The following is a 21575-nucleotide window of genomic DNA, read 5'->3' on the forward strand; positions in this document are numbered from 1 at the left end:
ATATACTTGTTTTGAGACCCCATGGCTCTCATGTGACTGAAGGAGTCAATCTGTGCTCATGGATGGGCTTCTCAGCAATATAATTCTTTTTATTTTTTATTTTTCTCTTCAGTTTTCCAAAATGGGTCGGATAGTAAACAGTACAATATCATGTGTCCCTGTAAGGAAGGTTCCCAAGTACCAAGCGAAGTCTGAATGTTACCAGACTCTTTACCCTAAAATGGTTAAGAACCATTGTTTTAAAGGCAGAAAACTGAGCCCCAGTTTGCATAATCGTTTCCTTTTATGAAGCAGATTTCAAGTTCTCATTCCATTCTAGTTGCTTCATACAACAAACAGTTTGGTTTTATTTTCAGTTCTGTGGACATGTCATTGATTACAGTTAATTGTCTTGATTACTGTTTATAGCTTAATTATCAAACCAGTTGTTTTTTGAATTTGTATTATGACAGGGTGCATGTCGTCTTTGGACTGGTTATTTCTGGTTTTGAAGTAATCGAACAAATTGAAAATCTGAAGACCGATGCTGCAAGCAGACCATATGCAGATGTGCGAGTTATTGACTGTGGAGTACTTGCCACAAAATCAATAAAAGATGGTAAGAACTTTTTTGACAGTAGATGAAGCTAAGATGCAGGTAAAGCATTGCTGAAGACTGTAACTAGATTTGAGTAGTGGAACTAGTGGTATAGCAATAGCCCTTGGTGCCCCCTGAATCATACCCTGCATGTTTAATCTTTTAGCATATCTTGTCAGATCTTACTTTTTCTTACTTCCTTGCCACCAGCCTTATCCACACCACCAGTATTTTGTGTCTGGATTATTGCCGTAGCGTCGTAACTGTTTACCTTGCCTCCGTTCTATAATCTTTTGTCAGCAGCAATAGCCTCCTAACTGGTCTCATTGCTTATATCCTAGGCCCGCTGTGGTCTGTCCTTAACAGCAACCAGAGTGATCCCTTTGAACCATAGTTTGCATTCATGTCACGCCTGCACAGAACCCTCCAAGGACTCCCTTCTTCAATCATCCAAAGCAGAAGTCTTTATGGTGGTCTCTAAGGCCCTGGCTGGTCTGGCTCTCTGCTGTCTCTCTAAACTCTTTTCCCTTATTCATTGCCTTCCAGGCACATTGACCTTTTTTCAGACATGCCAACCACTCAGGGACTTTGTGCTACCTATTCTCTTTGTCCGGAACACCCTTTGTTAAGATATCTGCATGACACTGTCCCTTGCTCTTAAGTCTCTGTTCAAATGTTATGTTAAACTACCCCAGTCTTCCTATTCCCTTTACACTGCTTTGTTTTTCTGTCTTAGCACTTATCATTTGTCATATTATGCAATTCCTTTTTTTTTTTGAGACAAGAGTCTTGCTCTGTCACCCAGGCTGGAGTGCAGTGGCACTGTCTCGGCTCACTGCAACCTCTGCCTCCTGGGTTCAAGTGATTCTCCTGCCTCAGCCTCTGGAGTAGCTGGGATTATAGGGATGCACCACCATGCCTGGCTAATTTTTGTTATTTTTAGTAGAGACATGGTTTCACCATGTTGGCCAGGCTGGTCTTGTACTCCTGACCTCAAGTGATTTGCTCACCTTGGCCTCCCACAGTGTTAGGATTACAGATACGAGTCACTGCACCGGGCCTATTTCTTGTTACTTGACCCAACAAGAATATAGGCTTCATAAAGACAAGGGACTTACTACCTTACAATCTTGCCAGTAATTTTATTATAAACTTGAAAAAAACTGTCTACATTTCATTTTTTGTTTGCTGTATGTAAAGCATATTTTATGATATTCAGTAATCACATTTTTTACTCTGAAAGGTAGGCACTGAATTTAGTACTAATGTTTTTATTAATGTTTCTTAAAAGTTTTTGAGAAAAAAAGGAAGAAACCAACTCATTCAGAAGGCTCGGATTCCTCTTCCAATTCCTCTTCTTCTTCAGAATCATCTTCAGAAAGTGAAATTGAACATGAGAGAAGCAGAAGGAGGAAACATAAGAGGAGGCCAAAAGTTAAACGTTCTAAAAAGAGGCGAAAGGAAGCAAGCAGTTCAGAAGAGCCAAGGAATAAGCATGTAATGAACCCAAAAGGGTACGTGTAAAACACCAATGTACTCTTACCTAAAAACAAACACTCTGGAATGGGAAAAGTATGTATAATTCTATAAACTCAATTTTATTACCTGTTATTGAAAAAGGATAGCATTTTTTAAACTTTAAATTGAAATCTGGCAAATCTAGGAGTAGGTAGCATAGGCATTTCATTTCAAAGATTTGTGTGTTTTCAGTTTTCGGGTGAAAATAGTCCTAAGAACTCTTTTTTTAAGAGATAGGGTCTTGCTCTGTTATCCAGGCTGGAATACAGTGGCACAATTATAGCTCACTGCATCCTCCACCTCCTGGGCTCAAGAGATCTTTCTGCGTCAGCCTCCTGAGTAGCTAGGACTACAGGCGTATACCACTATGCTTGGCTAATTTTTAAATTTTTTGTAGAGACAGGGTCTTCCGCTATGTTGACCAGGCTGGTCTCTGACTCCTGTCTTCAAGCAATCCTCCCACCTAAGACCCCTAAAGTACTGGGATTACAGGTGTGAGCCACAATGCCTGGCCTCCTGGAACTCTTAAAATAAAAAAGTTAGGATCATTTAACAATTTTCCTATCAAAATTCTAGTCTTTGGGTTTTTCACTGGGTTGATATTGTTCTCTTTGTGAAAATCATATAACTCTTTTGAGTGAGACTTGTAAGCTATCGTTAATTATGCTGTTGTTTTAGTAACTAATTTTATGTGCTTTTATTATGAAATGCAAACATTATACATTTTAATCAGTGACTTGGTTTGTTCTAAGTCACTCTGAGAGGAGTGATACCAATGAAAAAAGGTCAGTTGATTCCAGTGCTAAAAGGGAAAAACCTGTGGTCCGCCCAGAAGAGATTCCTCCAGTGCCTGAGAACCGATTTTTACTGAGAAGAGATATGCCTGTTGTTACTGCAGAACCTGAACCGTAAGTAGAATGACTAAACTATTTGTTTTTATTTCTCCGATAACACAGTTCCGTCAGCTCATTGCATTCCGCACTCATGTATGGAACATGATCCATGTTTGAAGCACATTGAAAGATAGTATGGTAGTATTAGATTAATGAATGATACGTAGGAAATATGGGGGATACCAGATTATTGAGTGATATGTACCCTACCTTTCAGAATTCACATTCTAGCAGGGAGAGGAGGTTGGGCAAGTTGATCAGGGAAGCCCTTATTGGTGATCTGGAAAGATTTTATTCCTGATCTTCTTGCCTTTGCCTTTTATTAGAGGGGTGAGGTTTTAGTTATCAGAATAGAGAGTTAGTTGAATTCTTTGGATCCATTTGAGTGATGAAGCATGGGTTCCAATTTGAATGGTGCATAATTAATTGCATGATGATTGGAGATACAATTTAGTATCATAAATAAGTTACTTTTGTTAACTTGTTCAACAATTACTTCCTGCATTGGAAAAGTGAATGTATCGCTTTAGATTTGGTCTGAGAAAATAGTATTTAATGTATTTTGTGTGTTAGACTCAAGTTTAGAATTATTAAAAGAAAATGTTTCATGAACAGAAATATCATAATGGCTGGTGTCATTGATAAGTTCCCTATGAAGAGTTATTTTGAAAGCTGAAAAGTATAAGAGTCCTTATTTATAATTAGGTCTCTGCATAAAGTTATCATTTAGTTCATTAAATATTTTTTGAAGCCTGATATTGTCTTGTTTTAAAAAGCTATTGCAAAATGGCATGTATCTTTGAATTAATAGTTTAACATAATGTGTTTTCATTATTAAAAATTCTAGCTTCTTTGCTTATTTTTAATTTTCATCACAATCTTCTTTTCCTAGGAAGATTCCTGATGTTGCACCCATTGTAAGTGATCAGAAACCATCTGTATCAAAGTCTGGACGGAAGATTAAAGGAAGGGGCACAATTGTATGTGTGATAAGACTTTTTTGAAATTATGTATCTAATAAAAAATTTTTACCTATTGTCAAAGTCCTAGCTTTAATTTTAGATATAATACAAAATCTGTTCAAGGAACTAATTGTATTTCCCATGGTTATGGGAAGGTATTGCTGTTAGATCAAAGTATGCTGCTGTGTTTGAATGGGTTTAATTGAGTATGAAAGGAGGAACATGTGAAACCATCAGTGAGTATGCTGAGAAATCATTAAGACTTTAAAGAGGAAAATTTTATGTGGATTACAGGTGAATCTCAGCCTTGCCCATCTCTTTTAATGCCTTGTTTGAAATAACTTCACCTGAACCTAAAATAAAAGTTAAAAACTAAAAAAAAAAAAAAAAAAAAAAAAAAGAACTTTAGACCATCCTTTGGTAACTTCAATCATTACCTTTGATGGGATGATCTGAGATTGGGTCTTTTACTTAACTCTGTCACATAGCAGACTGTCGTGGAGAGGCATTTTTTAAAATACTATTGTTTTTGTTTTTAAAGCGCTATCACACACCTCCAAGATCAAGATCCTGTTCTGAGTCAGATGATGATGACAGCAGTGAAACTCCTCCTCACTGGAAAGAGGAAATGCAGAGATTAAGAGCATATAGACCACCTAGTGGAGAAAAATGGAGTAAAGGAGATAAGTAAGAACTTTGAGTATAAGCACAATCCTGTGTCTGTTATATTTTAAATGTTAAAGGGATTGGATACAATTCTGGACTTTTCATTAAAGATTCAGTGAAAGATTCACAGTCAGACTGTGACCAAAGGAAATACATTTGGGACTACTTGATGAAAGTAGTACTGTTAACTAGTTGGGCTTTTAAATCAAAATCCTGTTTTCCTTAACAAAAACTATAAGCCTGTGTCTTTTAATGACCTCTTAGTCAATTTTAGAAATAATTAGGACTTAGAGGCCGGGCGTGGTGGCTCACACTTGTCACCCCAGCACTTTGGGAGGCCGAGGCAGGCGGATCACGAGGTCAGGAGATTGGGACCACGGTGAAACCCCATCTCTACTAAAAATACAAAAAATTAGCCGGGCGTGGTGGCAGGTGCCTGTAGTCCCAGCTACTTAGAGAGGCTGAGGCAGGAGAATGGTGTGAACCCGGGAGGTGGAGCTTACAGTGAGCTGAGATCGTGCCACTGCACTCCAGCCTGGGTGACAGAGCGAGACTCCGTCTCAAAAAAAAAATAATAATAATTAGGACTTAGAAATTGTATAGCAGATTCTTTCCTAGCCAGCCAGGTCACTGATGAGTTCATTGGTAAATAGGAAAACCTGCACTCGGTGTTCATGTTGACTTTTGATCGCAGAGACTTGCTTTTTTAGAAGTGTACACATCTCTTACCTTCAGTGATGTCCCACAGTTGAATATTTATTTTAGGAAGGGGATAGGCCCCAGAATAGCTAGTGAAAAATATACTAATGGGACCCTGTGTAATCCTCCATGGTAGTATTCTCTTTTTCTCTGGGGACATCCTGCAGAGTGGTTTGGAATTGTGAAAAGGAGGAAAAGGAATGCATCTGCTGTGTAGAAGCGGCTCAGACACAGTGGTGCTGAGGACTTTCAATTCTGAGCCTTGACATTAACACTCAGATTGTAAAGCCTGTATCTGTTTTCGTGTACTTTTTCCTCAATTTCTGTTTTAAGTAGTTTACAGTCTTAGGGGAAATCTGGATTACCTGTCTGAGGTGGAGAAAAAACAAGCTTCATGCTAGTTTCAAGCAGCTATCCTGCATCTTCAGAAAATCAACAAATTGTTTGAGACCTTGGTTTGACTCACCCTCAAAAACTGTTCCTAGAGGCAGAGGGTTGTGAGCAGATAACAGCCAGGAACTCTTGTGATTTGAGTTCAGCAGTGTTCTTGTGATTAGTTGGTTTGGTTTTCAAAAACATTTTGCTAACAAATGTAAGGTTCTTTGCTTAGCTTAAAAAAAAAATCCTTTTGTAAGTGAATTTGTTAGTAGTTCTTAGTGTGTGTCTCTGAAAGTATAACAAGACCAGGCCTATAACTCTGATTCACGCTTCCTGCGTGTGCTTAAAGTGTTAATGGGGTCAAGAACTTTGTTGTTAACAAAGCTGTGTCTTAAGGTGTAGAAAACATGCTTATAAATCACCGCATGAATATTATGTCCTTTCTATAGGTTAAGTGACCCCTGTTCAAGCCGATGGGATGAAAGAAGCTTGTCTCAGAGATCCAGATCATGGTCCTATAATGGATATTATTCAGACCTTAGTACAGCAAGACACTCTGATGGCCACCATAAAAAACGCAGAAAAGAAAAAAAGGTTAAGCATAAAAAGAAAGGGAAAAAGCAGAAACACTGCAGAAGACACAAACAAACAAAGAAGAGAAGGATTCTTATACCGTCTGACATAGAATCCTCAAAATCTTCCACTCGAAGAATGAAATCCTCTTGTGATAGAGAAAGGAGTTCTCGTTCTTCCTCATTGTCGTCTCATCACTCATCAAAGAGAGACTGGTCTAAATCTGATAAGGATGTCCAGAGCTCTTTAACCCATTCCAGCAGAGACTCATACAGATCAAAATCTCACTCACGGTCTTATTCTAGAGGAAGCTCAAGATCAAGGACTGCGTCAAAGTCCTCATCACATTCTCGAAGTAGATCAAAGTCCAGATCTAGTTCCAAGTCTGGGCACCGAAAGAGAGCATCAAAATCACCAAGAAAAACAGCTTCTCAGTTAAGTGAAAATAAACCAGTTAAAACAGAACCTTTAAGAGCAACCATGGCACAAAATGAAAATGTAGTAGTACAACCAGTTGTAGCAGAAAATATTCCTGTAATACCACTGAGTGACAGTCCCCCCCCTTCAAGATGGAAGCCTGGACAGAAACCTTGGAAGCCCTCTTATGAGCGAATTCAGGAAATGAAAGCTAAAACAACCCATTTGCTACCCATCCAAAGCACTTACAGTTTAGCAAATATTAAAGAGACTGGTAGCTCATCATCCTACCATAAAAGAGAAAAAAATTCAGAAAGTGATCAGAGCACTTATTCAAAATACAGTGATAGAAGTTCAGAAAGCTCACCAAGGTCAAGGAGCAGATCTTCTAGGAGTAGATCTTATTCCAGATCATATACAAGATCACGTAGTCTAGCTAGTTCACATTCAAGGTCTAGGTCTCCATCATCTAGATCTCATTCACGAAATAAATACAGTGATCATTCACAGTGTAGTAGATCATCTTCATATACTTCTATTAGCAGTGATGATGGAAGGCGAGCTAAGAGGAGACTTAGATCCAGTGGGAAAAAAAATAGTGTTTCACGTAAAAAGCATAGCAGCAGCTCTGAAAAGACACTTCACAGTAAATATGTCAAAGGTGGAGACAGGTCTTCATGTGTGAGAAAGTATAGCGAGAGCAGATCATCTTTAGATTATTCTTCAGACAGTGAGCAGTCAAGTGTTCAGGCCACACAGTCAGCCCAGGAAAAAGAGAAGCAGGGCCAAATGGAAAGAACACATAATAAACAAGAAAAAAACAGAGGTGAAGAAAAATCCAAGTCTGAACGGGAATGCCCTCATTCAAAAAAAAGAACTTCGAAAGAGAATCTTTCTGATCACCTTAGAAATGGCAGTAAGCCCAAAAGGAAGAATTATGCTGGTAGTAAATGGGACTCTGAGTCAAATTCAGAACGAGATGTAACTAAAAACAGTAAAAATGACTCCCATCCATCCTCTGACAAGGAGGAAGGTGAGGCCACATCGGATTCTGAATCAGAGGTTAGTGAAATTCACATCAAAGTCAAACCCACAACCAAGTCGTCCACAAATACTTCACTGCCTGATGATAATGGTGCTTGGAAATCAAGCAAACAGCGCACATCAACTTCTGACTCTGAGGGGTCCTGTTCCAATTCGGAAAACAATAGGGGAAAGCCACAAAAGCACAAACATGGGTCAAAGGAAAATCTTAAAAGAGAACACACCAAAAAAGTGAAAGAGAAATTGAAAGGGAAAAAAGACAAAAAGCATAAGGCTCCAAAACGAAAGCAAGCATTTCACTGGCAGCCTCCACTAGAATTTGGTGAAGAGGAGGAGGAGGAGATTGATGACAAGCAAGTTACTCAGGAATCAAAAGAGAAAAAAGTTTCTGAAAACAATGAAACCATAAAAGATAATATTCTAAAAACTGAGAAATCCAGTGAAGAGGACAACCTTTCAGGTAAACATAATACAGTGACTGTTTCATCAGATCTTGATCAGTTTACTAAAGATGATAGTAAACTCAGTATTTCTCCCACAGCTTTAAATACTGAGGAAAATGTGGCCTGTTTACAAAACATTCAGCACGTTGAAGAAAGTGTTCCCAATGGAGTGGAAGATGTGCTTCAAGCAGATGACAACATGGAGATCTGTACTCCTGATAGGAGTTCCCCAGCAAAGGTAGAGGAGACTTCCCCTCTAGGAAATGCACGGCTTGATACCCCAGATATAAACATTGTTTTGAAGCAGGATATGGCAACGGAACATCCTCAAGCAGAGGCAGTAAAACAGGAAAGCAGCATGTCCGAAAGTAAAGTGTTGGGTGAAGTGGGGAAACAGGACAGCAGCTCTGCTAGCTTGGCTAGTGCTGGAGAAAGTACTGGGAAGAAGGAGGTGGCTGAGAAGAGCCAGATCAACCTCATTGATAAGAAATGGAAGCCCCTGCAAGGGGTGGGGAACCTGGCAGCACCTAATGCTGCCACATCCAGTGCTGTGGAAGTTAAGGTGTTGACCACTGTGCCTGAAATGAAACCACAAGGCTTGAGAATAGAAATTAAAAGCAAAAATAAAGTTCGGCCCGGGTCTCTCTTTGATGAAGTAAGAAAGACAGCACGCTTAAACCGTAGACCAAGAAATCAGGAGAGTTCAAGTGATGAGCAGACGCCTAGTCGGGATGATGATAGCCAGTCCAGGAGTCCAAGTAGATCTCGAAGTAAATCTGAAACCAAATCAAGACACAGAACAAGGTCTGTCTCCTATAGTCACTCAAGAAGTCGATCGAGAAGTTCCACATCATCTTATCGGTGAGCAATATTCTCTTTCCTTTCTTCTCCCAAGGAGAGTCTGTTATTGTTTAGGTTGGAAGAATATCAGAATTAGGGACAGAATCACTATTTCCAAATATCTGAAAGGAATAAGAAGTCTTGTTTTGTGTGATTCAGAGAGTAGATTGAGAACTTAGGGAGAGGGAATTTCAGGAGGAGAAATTTGGGCTGGGTTTACAAAACTCTGTTACTATCAGTTTAAAGCTCTCTGTCACTAGAAATGAGTTCCCATGATAGGTGGTAAATTCTCCATCTTTAAAGGTGTGAGGCTGCTTCTTGCCAGTCAAGTGATGCCTTAGAAGGGAATCCTGAATTGATAGAATATATAGAATTTGCAGATCATTAATCTAACCTTCCATTTTACACATGTGGAAGGTGAGGGCCAGAGAGACAAAGTTACCTGCCCAAGACATGCATCTTAGTTTAGATGGGGGATAGGGATAAAAATGATCATCTTTAGATTTTTGTTGTTGTTTGAAAAGCAATAAAAGAATTTAAAACACCTTTTTCTCATCTTTGTCACTCTGCACCTTCATGAAAAGGTTTTTTGTTATTGTTATAGATTGCATCATAACTTGTCAGCATAGAATGGATAACAGAGATGAGAATTAAAAACTAAAAATATTTGTGATGGTAATAGGAAGTTAGTAAGCAGTTGTGTTGCATTCTTTTTCTTGTAAATATTTTATGGTTTTACCTGTTTCTTAATTATTCATATCCCTTATTTTATTGTGCTTGATATTCATCATTTGAACTGAAAATAGCATAAGAATCTTTGACGTTTGTTTCCTTTCTAGTTATTCATCAGTCTTTCTTCCCTTGCCTACCCAGACTTCTTAAAAAAGGAACCGCCACGTGCCATCTATACTCGGTCTCCCATTTTCTCCTCGGCTGTGTGCTTGCTGCCTTCTGTGCCTTCCCCTCCCCGCATCTCTTAGTTTACTGACTAAGACTTTCAGGTACTTCTGATGGCCAGTACCATGGCATATTTTCAGCCTCACTTCTGGAGCCCTCTGCTAGCTCTCCTTTCTCCCACTCAGGCCATTTCGTCCTTGTGTTCTAGGCTTCTCTTCCTCCTCATGGCCTTTTCTCTCTGAGTTCCTGTTGATAGATGCAGTTGCCTATTGAGCGACTCCAGCTTCCTGTCTGCTTATGATCTGCCTTAACCATTTACACAGAGACAGCTCTGAGCTATTCGTGATGCTGGCCACTCTTCTCATTTACCTTCCCACCTCTGCCTTGGAGTGGGTGGTATTTCAGTTTGTAATGAAGACAGCAAGGCGTAGAAAGGCTAAGGGACTTGTTCTAGGCTATGCAGCCAACAGGTAGTAGACTGAGATGGATAAGCCTGGGTGCTGCCCTGCCTCCCTGTTTTGGTTACCTGCCTGGGCCTGACACCCCCATTAGGCTGTGAACTCCTTGAAGTCAGGAACTGTGTGTTACTCATCGTTCAGTCACCTCACAGGGTCTGGCTTTATTATTTTTGGTTGAATAAATGACTACAATCTTATTAGAACATAACGTATTCATTTTCTTGCAGATATACTGGAAGCAGGTCATGTCTTCCAAAACATAGTGCATACTGAATAAAACCTATGGTGATATTACATAATGTCACCTGTACACAGAGGTATTGTTCTGTTCCTGAATGACAGGCCTAAAGTAGGGGAGAAGGGTGGGGAGCCAAGTGAATGCAGAGGGGCAGAATTGTACTGCTTACATTTTTGCTTGTTTTATTAAGTATTAGACATAAAAAATGATAAAAGTATAAAAAGCTATATAATACATACTCATGTACCTGCCATCTAGCTTAAAAAATAGATCTTTGGGCCGGGTGTGGTGGCTCACGCCTGTAATCCCAGTACTTTGGGAGGCCGAGGTGGGCAGATCACAAGGTCAGGAGTTCAACACCAGCCTAACCAACATGGTGAAACCCTGTCTGTACTAAAAATACAAAAATTAGCTGGGCGTGGTAGTGCGCGTCTGTAATCCCAGCTACTCAGGAGGCTGAGGCAGGAGAATTGCTTGAACCTGGGAAGCAGAGGTTGCAGTGAGCCAAGATCGCGCCACTGCACTCCAGCCTGGGCGACAGAGCAAGACTCCTCAAAAAAAAAGAAAAAAAAATAGAGCTTTGATGTACCAGTGCCACCCCTAGGTGCACGCCTATGTCCCAAAGTTAACCATTATTCTAAACTTTGGTTATAATTTTGTTGTCTTTCTTTATAGCTTTACCCCAAGTGTTTCTATCTTTATACAATGTTATGTTTGCACTTTTTATAAGTAAAATACTTTTATATATATAGATGTTCTACATTTGCCTTCTTCATTCAACATTGTGTTCTAGAGATATATCCTTGCTGAAACATGTAGCTGTAGTTCATTTTCTTCAGAATATTTCATTATATATCTCTACCTTAATTTTTTTTTAACCCATTCTACCATTAGTGGAGATTTGGTTTATTTTCTTCTCAGTGTTATTGGTGTTATAAATCAGGCTTCTATGAACATACTTGTGCCAGTCTTTTCTTGTTTTTCTTTATTTTCTTCTGTTTGATTTTAACCATGGTGGTTTTGAGATTTCCTCATTAGCTGACACTGTCATATCCACTGTGAGGAGTTTGTGAGAGGCCTTTCTTCTTGTTGTGTTTTCCCCTTCCTGCCCTACCAGTAATTAATTTTAATATCATGATGAGTCAACATAATTATATATTTTTTCAATTGCTTTAATTGTAGATCAAGAAGCTACTCTAGAAGTCGGAGCAGAGGATGGTACAGCAGAGGCCGAACCAGAAGCCGGAGCAGTTCCTACCGGAGTTACAAAAGTCACAGGTGAGCTTGTGATCTCGCCCTGTGATGTGGTCTCCGTCATGTCCGCTTTTTAAGGCTACATAGGCAGAGGGGGTAGTTGTTGAGAAGAATCATGTCATTACTGAATATACTACTGGCCTATTTTCTCATGTAGTTTTTTCTGTGTAACAGCTGTGGAATTCTTGACTATTCCTCTGTTGGGATCTTATCAGAGTGAGGCAAGAGGAGCAGTAGAAATATTTAAGAAGCCTTGACCCCTACCTCCACCTCCCCCACATGCATCTTCCTTAACCTAAGTTTTACATCTGCATTCACCTCTTGACATGGGTTAGAGATTGGGATAGGAAGATTGTAGAGAGGGGACCAAGAGGAAGAAGTATATATGTGGTGGGAAGGGTGGCCCCAGATTTCTGGTTCTCCTAGCTTCTTTCCCTCTTTTGCATTTGAGGTATTTTCTACTGCTGTCACTTCACTTTACTTACAAAGGTCCTACCTGTACAGACCTTTCCCCTAACTCCACCCTGTTTAGAGCCTCCCTAGTGACTTTATATGCATCTCAGAGAAGAACTGCATAAAACTTGATCTTATGAAATCCAGTAGGCTTTTTAAAAAATCCAATATACTTTTGATATGAAAACAAAACAAATGTAGCTGTGGGATTTCACTGTATTTTCACCTTGATGGGCAAATAAATGTCTAGATATTTGGTATAGCCTGTCCTGCCCTGATCTATAAGATGATGGTCCTTCATGTGATTAATATTAGGACGTCCAGCAGGAGCAGATCCAGGAGCAGCTCATATGATCCCCACAGTCGATCCAGGTATGAACAGGGATTGGGAAACCACCAGTGGGGCAGAACTGAAAGATCTTGTTTTGTAAACTGTTTGTTCAAAGTGGTATTTTATTGAGTAACTAAATGCATATATTTGTCTCCTGAAACCATACCTTTTCTAAATGAGGTCTGTTTGACAAGTTTTATCTGTTGGCCCATTGTACTCCAGTGTCAAAAATGACAATATCAAATTGTAATGGCAGGTGTTTATTGAATATAATTGCCTACAGAGATCCACCAGGTTCAAACTAACTCGTTAACTTTATGATATTTTTCAATGCAGAAAAGAAATTAACATTTTTCTCTTTAATTATGGTAAGTCTCATTTGGGGCAATTGTTAAATGTTTCCAGTACTTGTTTTGGAAATATATCCTCATGCTGTCACCTAGTGCCCATGTTCTAAGCTAGAACACTCCTGAGATCCTAAAAAGAAATAGGAACATATGAGTATCTGAGTGGGAAAATTTAGTGTTTGTTGTTGCCGTTAAAGCAGGTCCTACACCTACGATAGCTACTATAGCAGGAGTCGGAGTCGAAGTAGAAGCCAGAGAAGTGACAGTTACCACCGAGGCAGAAGTTATAATCGGCGGTCCAGGTGGGTCTCTCTCCTTTATCGTCCTTTATCGCACTGTAGGCCACGGTGGGCACTTGATGTGGGAGGGTGATGGGCTGCTAGTGGAAGAGAAAGTGGTGTAATCTTCCAAGGACAGAAATACTTCTTCCTTTAAATCTGAACAACCCACAAGCAGCCACTAAAAGTGGCTTTTATATTAAGAGTTGCCAGGTAATGTTTGTTGGTTATTATTAATGTTTGAATCTAAAATGGGTTTCTAAATATTCACATATCTTGGACAGACCTTTCTTTTGGAAAGAAAGAAGGCCACCCAAACCATGGCCACTTGCTTAAATAGAACTACTTGTTAGCAGTAGCCAGTTTCTCATTTTTTTTAAATAAAAAAATACATAATATCATTTGCTTCAGCAGCAGGATTGAGGTTTATATGTTGTCAATTATTTAGTAAAATACATTTTTTATGTATTATATGTATTATGTTTAACATATTTTGGCTTCTGCAAAAGTCTTTATGTTAACTTTTGTACTGTCCTTTTCTGGTGGCTTCTGGTCTTGCCTTCCCCTGTCCATTGCAACTGCAATGATGCTTGTAAATATCAGTCTGATCTGGATACTCCCTTGCTTGAAACTCTTCAAGGACTCCCTACTGCTTTCATGATCAGGTCCAGCCTCCTCAGCACCAACTCCAGCTCACACACTTTCTGGCTTCCCTCCTTTAAAGTGTTGGGACTTTTCCTTCTGCCTGGAGACACATGTGTCCTCTTCACCATCTCCCCTTTTGCCACTTGAAATGGCCAGTCCCCATCTACCCTGCAGAGCTCCACTGTCCCTGGGCAGCCCTCCCTGATGCCTAATCCTAGGATACAGTCCCTCCCATGTGCCTCTAAGACAGCCTTTGCTCCTACTGTGGCTCCCCTTGCTCCTAAATTACTTGTCTTGCTGACTATTTTATTCTGTCCTTGAACCCCAGAGAACTATACTTGGTTTTGTGTCTGTGTGTCTGTGTGTGTGTGTGTGTGTTCCCAGCATCTTGCAAAATGCCTGGCTCACAGTGAATGTTTTTCAAAATAACTGAATGGGACCCATGACCAGGTCCTCTTGACTCAATATCCCAGTGGTCCTGTTCAGGCCCAGGGCCACCCCCACCCCTCATTGGACCCCATTTTGGTTTCCATTCCTTGAATGAAACTATTTGTGCACCTTTTCCCCATTACTTTTCTCAGGTAATCTATTCAAATATTGATACTCATTTTGGGTAATATGGGGAAACTATTCTGCTCATTGGTTTTTTGTTTTTGTGGTCCCAGCATTTGCATGAATGAATTTCACACAAATTTCCTAAGATGTGATGTTTCTTTATTTTATCTTAATCTTGACATTACTACAACTTGTCATTTAAAACAGCTTCGAAAAGTCCATAGTGTGAGTCGGGCACGGTGGCTCACGCCTGTAATCCCAGCACTTTGGGAGGCTGAGGCAGGTGGATCGTCTGAGGTCAGGAGTTGAAGACCAGCCTGGCCAACATAGTGAAACCCCGTCTCTACTAAATAAAAAAAATTAGCTGGGCGTGGTGGCGGGCACCTGTAATTGCAGCTACTAGGGAGGCTGAGGCAGGAGAATCACTTGAACCCGGGAGGTGGAGGTTGCAGTGAGTTGAGAACATGCCGTTGCACTCCAACCTAGGCAAAAAGAGTGAAACTCCATCTCAAAAAGAAAAAGAAAAGTCCATGGTGTTGCCATAGTCAGTACCCTACCTCTGTGTTATGCTGCATCAATAGTGCATCAGTTATATGAGTGGCTTGAAAACACTATTGATGTTTTCAAGCCACTCATATAAAAAACAAGCTATAAGAGGAATTCAAAGATTTTACAGTTATGAGGTTTTTATATATTTTGTTTTGTTATTACAGGAGTTGTAGATCTTATGGCTCTGACAGTGAAAGTGACCGAAGTTACTCTCATCACCGGAGCCCCAGTGAGAGCAGCAGATATAGTTGAAAACGTCCGGATACAAATTATATCTTATTTGTAAATATCTGGCAACTTAGCTTAAGAAATGTAATGACAGTCTGTTGTTCTATTTCAATATCAGAGGTGAATTTCAAAAATAGACACTTCTTAATTGTTACTGGTTCATTTACATGTGGGGAGAAGAATTTAAAATACAGATATGTCTCCTAAAAATATTTTTATGCCACATTTTACAGTAGCCAACTATGGAAATGAATTTCATTTTCTTGAATCAAGAAATCGTGAAATTTATCTATGTATAATTTGCAATATTATTTTAAGTCTATTTCACTCTATCTTACGTATCCCTTAGAATACAGATTCTTTTTGCCTGTTTTTCCAGTTTTAGCATATATGCTGCCAAGCATAGAACTGTGAAGGAGAACTGTTAAAGGCGGCCAAATATTTATATACTGATTACATAGAGTCTTGTACATATGTGCTCTAAAAACAAACCACCCAGAATTGATACTGTTGGTAACCAGGAGTATAAGGCAGTGGCTCTGGGGTTCTTAATTCATTCCTAACTTCTTTGATACTTCACAGGATTAGGAAAGTGGTCATCATACATCCCACACAGTCTGTATTACTTCAGGCTTGTGGGCAAGGTTAGGAAGAATCAATCAGCCTTAACTATAAATACCTGCACTGTCTCTGAGGACTTACTATTTTATGTTCTTTTTAATCAATACCGGTCAGAAGTTTAGGTTATAAAAACAATTCTACTTCATGCTTTGGTGCTTGGTAATTTTTGGTGCGTCTTTAAGCATTACTCTTATATATCATGTATTAAAATACCATAAAAGAGAAAAATGAAATTCAAAAAAAAATCACTGGCACCAAAAATGGTTTATTCTGAGCTGTCTTCACTTTGACTATTTGGGGGGCTTCTCTCAAGTACAGATGTGGGTTGGGGTCCCCTGGAGCAGGCAGGATTGGCAGTAAGAGATATTGGCCACTCAAGTCTACTGTGTGTGTGTGCCTCTGGAAGAGTGAAGAATGGACTTCAAAAGTAACATCAAAAATCTAACTGCCACCATCCTGGAGACATTTTGCAGGGCTTTCCTTTCAAGTCTTTCAAGTACAGGATATTACCACAACAGCAGCTGAACTGTTGTAACCAGCATGTTTTTCCTATTTCCACTGTGACCTGCAGCTGACTCAAAGCCTTGCGTGACCTGACCCAGGTGCAAGAGACAGAGGAAGAGGGATAGAGGGTATAGCATAAATTATATATTTTCATGGCTTTGGGTGGTTCTTCCAAAAATAATTGGACCTGTAAAAACTAGTGGGTGGGTGGGTGTGTGTGTGTGTGTGTGTGTGGTTTTTTTTTTTTAATCTTTACTTTGAATTTGTTCCCCAAGTGTACTTAATCACCTTAGTGCCAGTTTAATCCAGTTATGCAGAAATTCATATTGGTTGCCTGATGTAGAACTCAGCACCACCCTACCACAGGCCTTGTCTGGTGTATTTGGGAAGTGGAAAAGAGCCCTCAGTTGGAGGGAGCTGACAACCCTTGGTGGAGGGAGGGTGCCCTTGAATGTATTAAAACTATCACCCAAAGAAGGTATGAAAACAGGGTAAGGTGGTCAGTTGTTTGCCAGGTCAATAGACAGAAAGTACATTAGAAAACAGGACTTAGGCCAAACAAACAATACTGGATACTGAATACAAAACAGTATGATTTATATTAAAGGTTTCCAAAGGTTGCCTGCAAAGGAGAATATTACTACTAGCAGGAAAAAAATGCATTCAGAACCCAAGCAGAAACTGCCAAATGTAATTAGGTTAAGAAAAGTTACCCTTGGGCAGTGTATTAGTTTTCTATTGCTGTGTGACAAATTACCCCAAATTTAGCAGTTTAAAAAACAACACCCATAGCAGTTCTGTAGCTCATGAGTCTGGCACAGTGTGGCTGGATTCTCTGCTCAGGGTCTTACAAGGCTGAAATAAGGGTTGGCAGGACAACATTCCTTCATGGAGGCTCTGGGGAAGAATCTGCTTCTAAGTTCATTCAGGTTGTTGGCGGAATTCAGTTCTTTGCTGGCTCTCAGCTGGAGGCCCCTCTCTCACCTCAAGGCTGCCTGCATTCCTTCTTATGTGGTCCCCTCCAGCTTCAAACCAGCCTTCCTGCTCTTTCTCATGCTTCATATCTCTCTCCCGTCCTCCTGTTTTAGGGGCATGATTAGCTCAAGCTCACAGATATATTTTAAGGTCGATTGTGCGATGGAACATAATTGCAGGAGTGCTGTCTCATCTCATCATATTCACGGGTTCTGGAGATTAGCTCATTGAAAGGGGGAGGGGCATTTTCAAATTCTGCCTACCACAGGCAATAACTGCCCATCTCAGCTGTAGGTGGAATTTTTATCCAGAAAAGATAGGCCCTAGAAGCCTCATTTCTTTTCTCCATGGAAAAGGACAGCCCTCTGCTGCAGCGTTCAACTTGTGTGTTTACTGACAGAGTGAACTACAGAAATAGCTTTTCTTCCTAAAGGGGATTGTTCTACATTTTGAAGTTATTTTTTAATAAAATTGAATTATGTTGTGTATTGTGCTTCTTAATAGGAAATGCATTATTGGACTGTTTTTGTAACATCCTGTTTATTGCAAATAGCTAGTATCGTTCAAAAACTGTATAAAATACTTTTGTACATATTAGCAATGTCTAATTTGTATACACTTCAGTTAAATTTCCCTAAAACTTGAAAGGGGACCTTGTAGAAATTAAAATATATACTTAATCTAAGTCTGAGTCTGTTCATGTTTTATCTTTCTGCTGACCCAGCCAGTGAAGACACCTCATCTCCTTTGGCAGCTCCTTTTCTTCTCCTAGCTGAGTGTTAGTGGTGGGTGTAGGAGGTGGAGCTAGAGAGAATGTCAGGCAGAGATTTTAACCTACACAGGTAAGCATTAATGATGTTTGGTCTTCCTCCCCTGGAAAATCCAGATTTCCTCTACACTTTGTTGTCATCCAGTTAAAATGACCTGCATAAAGATGTCTTTGCTGAGGGAGGAATATGTCACATCCCATGTGTGAGTTTCTACCTAGAGACAGTCCATTTACCTACAGCCTCTACATTTCCCTCCCTAACGGCAGCGCACTAGGCAGTGCAGCACATGTCACTCACTCCCAGAGAAAACATTCATGGTGATATTTTTAGCATACACATAAGAATTTGCAGGGGAAGTACAATTAACTTTTGTCTCCTCAGAACTGAAAGGAATGTCTATTTTCTTAGTGAATACAACATAACTTATTGTAGTTAACTTCTCACTGCAGATACTCAGTTTTTAAACTGAGTTAACAGTGGACTCCTTAGTGGGGCAACTCCTGAAATTTGTCAAATCTGGATGCATTCCTTTAAAATGTAAAGAAAATGCAGGATCAAGTTCTGATAGTGGTAAACTTGATAGTTGGGCAGTATTGGGGGGAAAATGTGCCAAGGACTTTGGTCTTGACTCTTCTGAATTAGCTGGGCATTAAATAGGCGGGAAGGTAAGTCAAGGAAAATGCCCCTCTTGCAAGAGATTATGGACACTAACTGGGCATCACTGTTTAGAAGAGACAGGAGGTGGCCAGGCGTGGTGGCTCACGCATGTAATCCCAGCACTTTGGGAGGCCAAGGCGGGTGGATCACTTGAGGTCAGGAGTTTGAGACCAGCCTGGCCAACATGGTGAAATCCCATCTCTACTGAAAAAAAAGAGGCTCTACTCACTTTTTCAAGGCAAATGCTGAGCCTTGAAGGAGTGTTGCAAACTAATGTGGTCAGGTGAATGGATGTGGAAGCCATGCCTCACAAGGTGAAAAGGACTGGGTTCAGATTTCCAGAGAACTCTGGTTTTTGGAACAGAGAATCAAGTCTGCTGTTCCCCACAGTGAGGCAAGAGCCTGCAGGCCCATGAGGGCCTTGTGGTAGAATGAGCTGGGAAGACAGCAGGGAGAAGTTCTTTGATGCAGTAAACGCCCCTCAGGAGTCCAGAGGTGTCAGGGGAGGATGCTGGGTACCCTGAAAGAACACCTGTTCATCTCAGGACAGACTGGGAAGCTTGTCGGGGCCTGGTAAGTGCAAGGCAAGGAGAGCCTGCCCTGGCCACATACACACAGGGCTAGGAGGCTTTAGTGGTCTGTTTTCTTTCAAAGTTTCAGTACAAGGTAGAGATAGTGCTCCCTTGCTGCTGCCTCCACTCCTCACTGTGAATCAGAAGGCCCCAGGTAGGCCTGCTGCCTCTTGGAGACCCCAGACCCACCACTTACTATAGCCCATCAAACTCCAGCTCCCTAGACTGAGCTGAGCTTCACAGCCTGCAGAACCCAGGCTAGCTTGGAGAGGGTTGCATCTCTTCAGCCCAGAGCCTTGAGGACATCAGGGTAAAAGGAGTGGCCACCTATATTTCTAGTGCTTTAGGAGGCCTAGGCAGGAGGATTGCTTGAGGCCAAGAGTTCAAGACCAGTCTGGACAACATAGCAAGACTATTAAGACAAAAACAGAACAAAAAGCAGCTGGGCATGCTGATGCACACCTGTAGTCCCAGCTACTTAGAGGGCTGAGGTGAGAGGATCCCTTGAGCCTAGGAGGTGGAGACTACAGTGAGCCATGATTGCATCTCTGCCCAGCTTGGGCAACAAAGCAAGACCCTGTCTGAGAAACAACAAATGGAGTGATCTGAGGTCTCAGGACAAACACCTGCATTCTGCATCTTGAGCCCTGATCCTGGGCCTCCTATGGCTCATAAACCCCTGAAAGAGGGTATATATGACTGGCACACTCAGACATGAGAGACAACCAGGGGTGCTCATCCCTTCCCAGCCTGCAGACGAGTCTGCCTCCCAGTGGACCTGGCCCACAGGGGTTGGGTGTATAGGCTGGCACTTCACCAGCCTCTGGTCACCTAGGACCTCTAGTAACTAAAATCTCCCATCAGGCCAGGTTCCCAGAGAAAGCCTGAGAAGAGTCCCCACTGACCTCAATGCCTCCAGCCTAATTTGGTTTTATTTTGAAGAAGCAGGGGGACTTGTATGAGCAACTATGCTATGGTACAATCATTAAGGACTCTGGGCCAGAACCAGGCTGCTTGGGTTCAAGTTCAACTCTGCCACTTCCCAGTTGGGTAACTGGAAGGAGGTCAATTTGCTTGACCTCTATAATTCAGCTCATCTGAAAAATGGATGCTAGGGATTCCTCTTCCTAGAACTGTGGTGTATTAAACATTTAGAAAACCAAGCATACATCAGTGGTTCAGAGGTGGTGGCCCCTGAGGTGGTGCCTCTAGCAGAAGTGAAGGAGTCCCAGAGGGTTCATGTGTGGAGCCAGGTTCAGTCACTAGGGAGAGGCCCAAGGCCCCCAGAACCAACAGGGCAGGAGAGGATCCTAGAAGCTGCAAGAGAGACGTGAAATGCCAAAGCCATGATGTTTATGCTGTGAGGGAACCAGGCAACCTACCGGTTTGCATGAGGCCTCCAACCCAGGGCAGCTGTAGCCTATTAGTGCTGGGTTGAGTGGAGGCAGAATTCAGGTGTAAACTCCACCCTTAACCCACCCCACACCCTGGGGATTCATGTTTTCCCGCCCTACTAGAACTTTGGGCTTTGGATCAGCGCCTAGTGGGTAGCTTTGAACTTCCCTGCCACCCCACTGGCCCCATGCTGTGCGAGTTGAGTTGCATTGCGTGTATTTTTCTGGCATTGCCCACTCTGCTCTCCCTCTTCCCCAGGCTCAGCTACACAGCTCCATGCCCTCCGGGCTGACTCAGTCCTGCATTGTTCCCACACACATATGCATACCCACAACCTGGGCTGTTCTTTCTAACTTCAGTGGGGTTGAATCTGGTTTCCCCAACCAAGCCTGGGGACACTCCAGCACTGAGGGTAGATACTTAGGGAAAATGAGAGAAAACCCATGGGGGGCATAGCTTTGCTGACCTTGTCAGGACCCAATCCCAAATATGTGAAGGATCACTAAGCTCTGCCCTTGCTGGTGAGCATCTCCAGACTCCTGACACCCCTGGGGCATGCATTTCTGGCCCAGGAGTCAACTCCCCAATAACTCAGTCCCTCCCTCCAGAAAGCCTGCCTTGACCTCCCTGAAGTGAAGCTCCTACTGCATGCCCCTCATAAGGACCAAGAGAGAAATTCTGCCTCTGCCTAGCTCCACCTGTTCACTCCCACCAACCAGACAACTCCTGATCGACAGGAATCTTGACTCCACTACACCAAATCCCCTCTAGTTCCCTGCAGATGCTAAATCGTCTCCACCTCCTGGCCTTTGCAGGCTTTCTGTCTGGAAAGCCCTTT

At 41.4% G+C, this 21575-nt stretch overlaps 1 protein-coding gene and 1 long non-coding RNA gene across 8 annotated transcripts in view; one reads left to right on the forward strand and one right to left on the reverse strand.

Moving 5' to 3' along the window:
* The window catches only part of NKTR (natural killer cell triggering receptor), a 48120-nt gene extending 30092 nt beyond the window's left edge, over window positions 1-18028 (forward strand). For 3 of the 7 annotated variants that reach the window (XM_019023531.4, XM_055381366.2, XM_055381368.2), the window contains 10 exons: window positions 453-598; window positions 1869-2091; window positions 2848-3003; window positions 3881-3968; window positions 4492-4637; window positions 6143-9031; window positions 11786-11881; window positions 12626-12682; window positions 13186-13290; window positions 15180-18028. In XM_019023531.4, the coding sequence (XP_018879076.3) occupies window positions 453-598; window positions 1869-2091; window positions 2848-3003; window positions 3881-3968; window positions 4492-4637; window positions 6143-9031; window positions 11786-11881; window positions 12626-12682; window positions 13186-13290; window positions 15180-15267 (3994 nt within the window). In that variant the 3' untranslated portion in view covers window positions 15268-18028. The remainder of the gene's footprint in view (window positions 1-452; window positions 599-1868; window positions 2092-2847; window positions 3004-3880; window positions 3969-4491; window positions 4638-6142; window positions 9032-11785; window positions 11882-12625; window positions 12683-13185; window positions 13291-15179) is intronic. The other 4 variants (XM_019023535.4, XM_055381362.2, XM_019023533.4 and 1 more) reach the window with 4 other exon arrangements.
* Window positions 1-21575, reverse strand: part of LOC134758048 (uncharacterized) — a 32993-nt gene that overhangs the window by 9312 nt on the left and 2106 nt on the right. The gene's annotated exons all lie outside the window — the stretch shown is intronic.

This window comes from Gorilla gorilla, chromosome 2 (genome assembly GCF_029281585.2).
Source record: "Gorilla gorilla gorilla isolate KB3781 chromosome 2, NHGRI_mGorGor1-v2.1_pri, whole genome shotgun sequence".
NCBI lineage: Eukaryota > Metazoa > Chordata > Mammalia > Primates > Hominidae > Gorilla > Gorilla gorilla.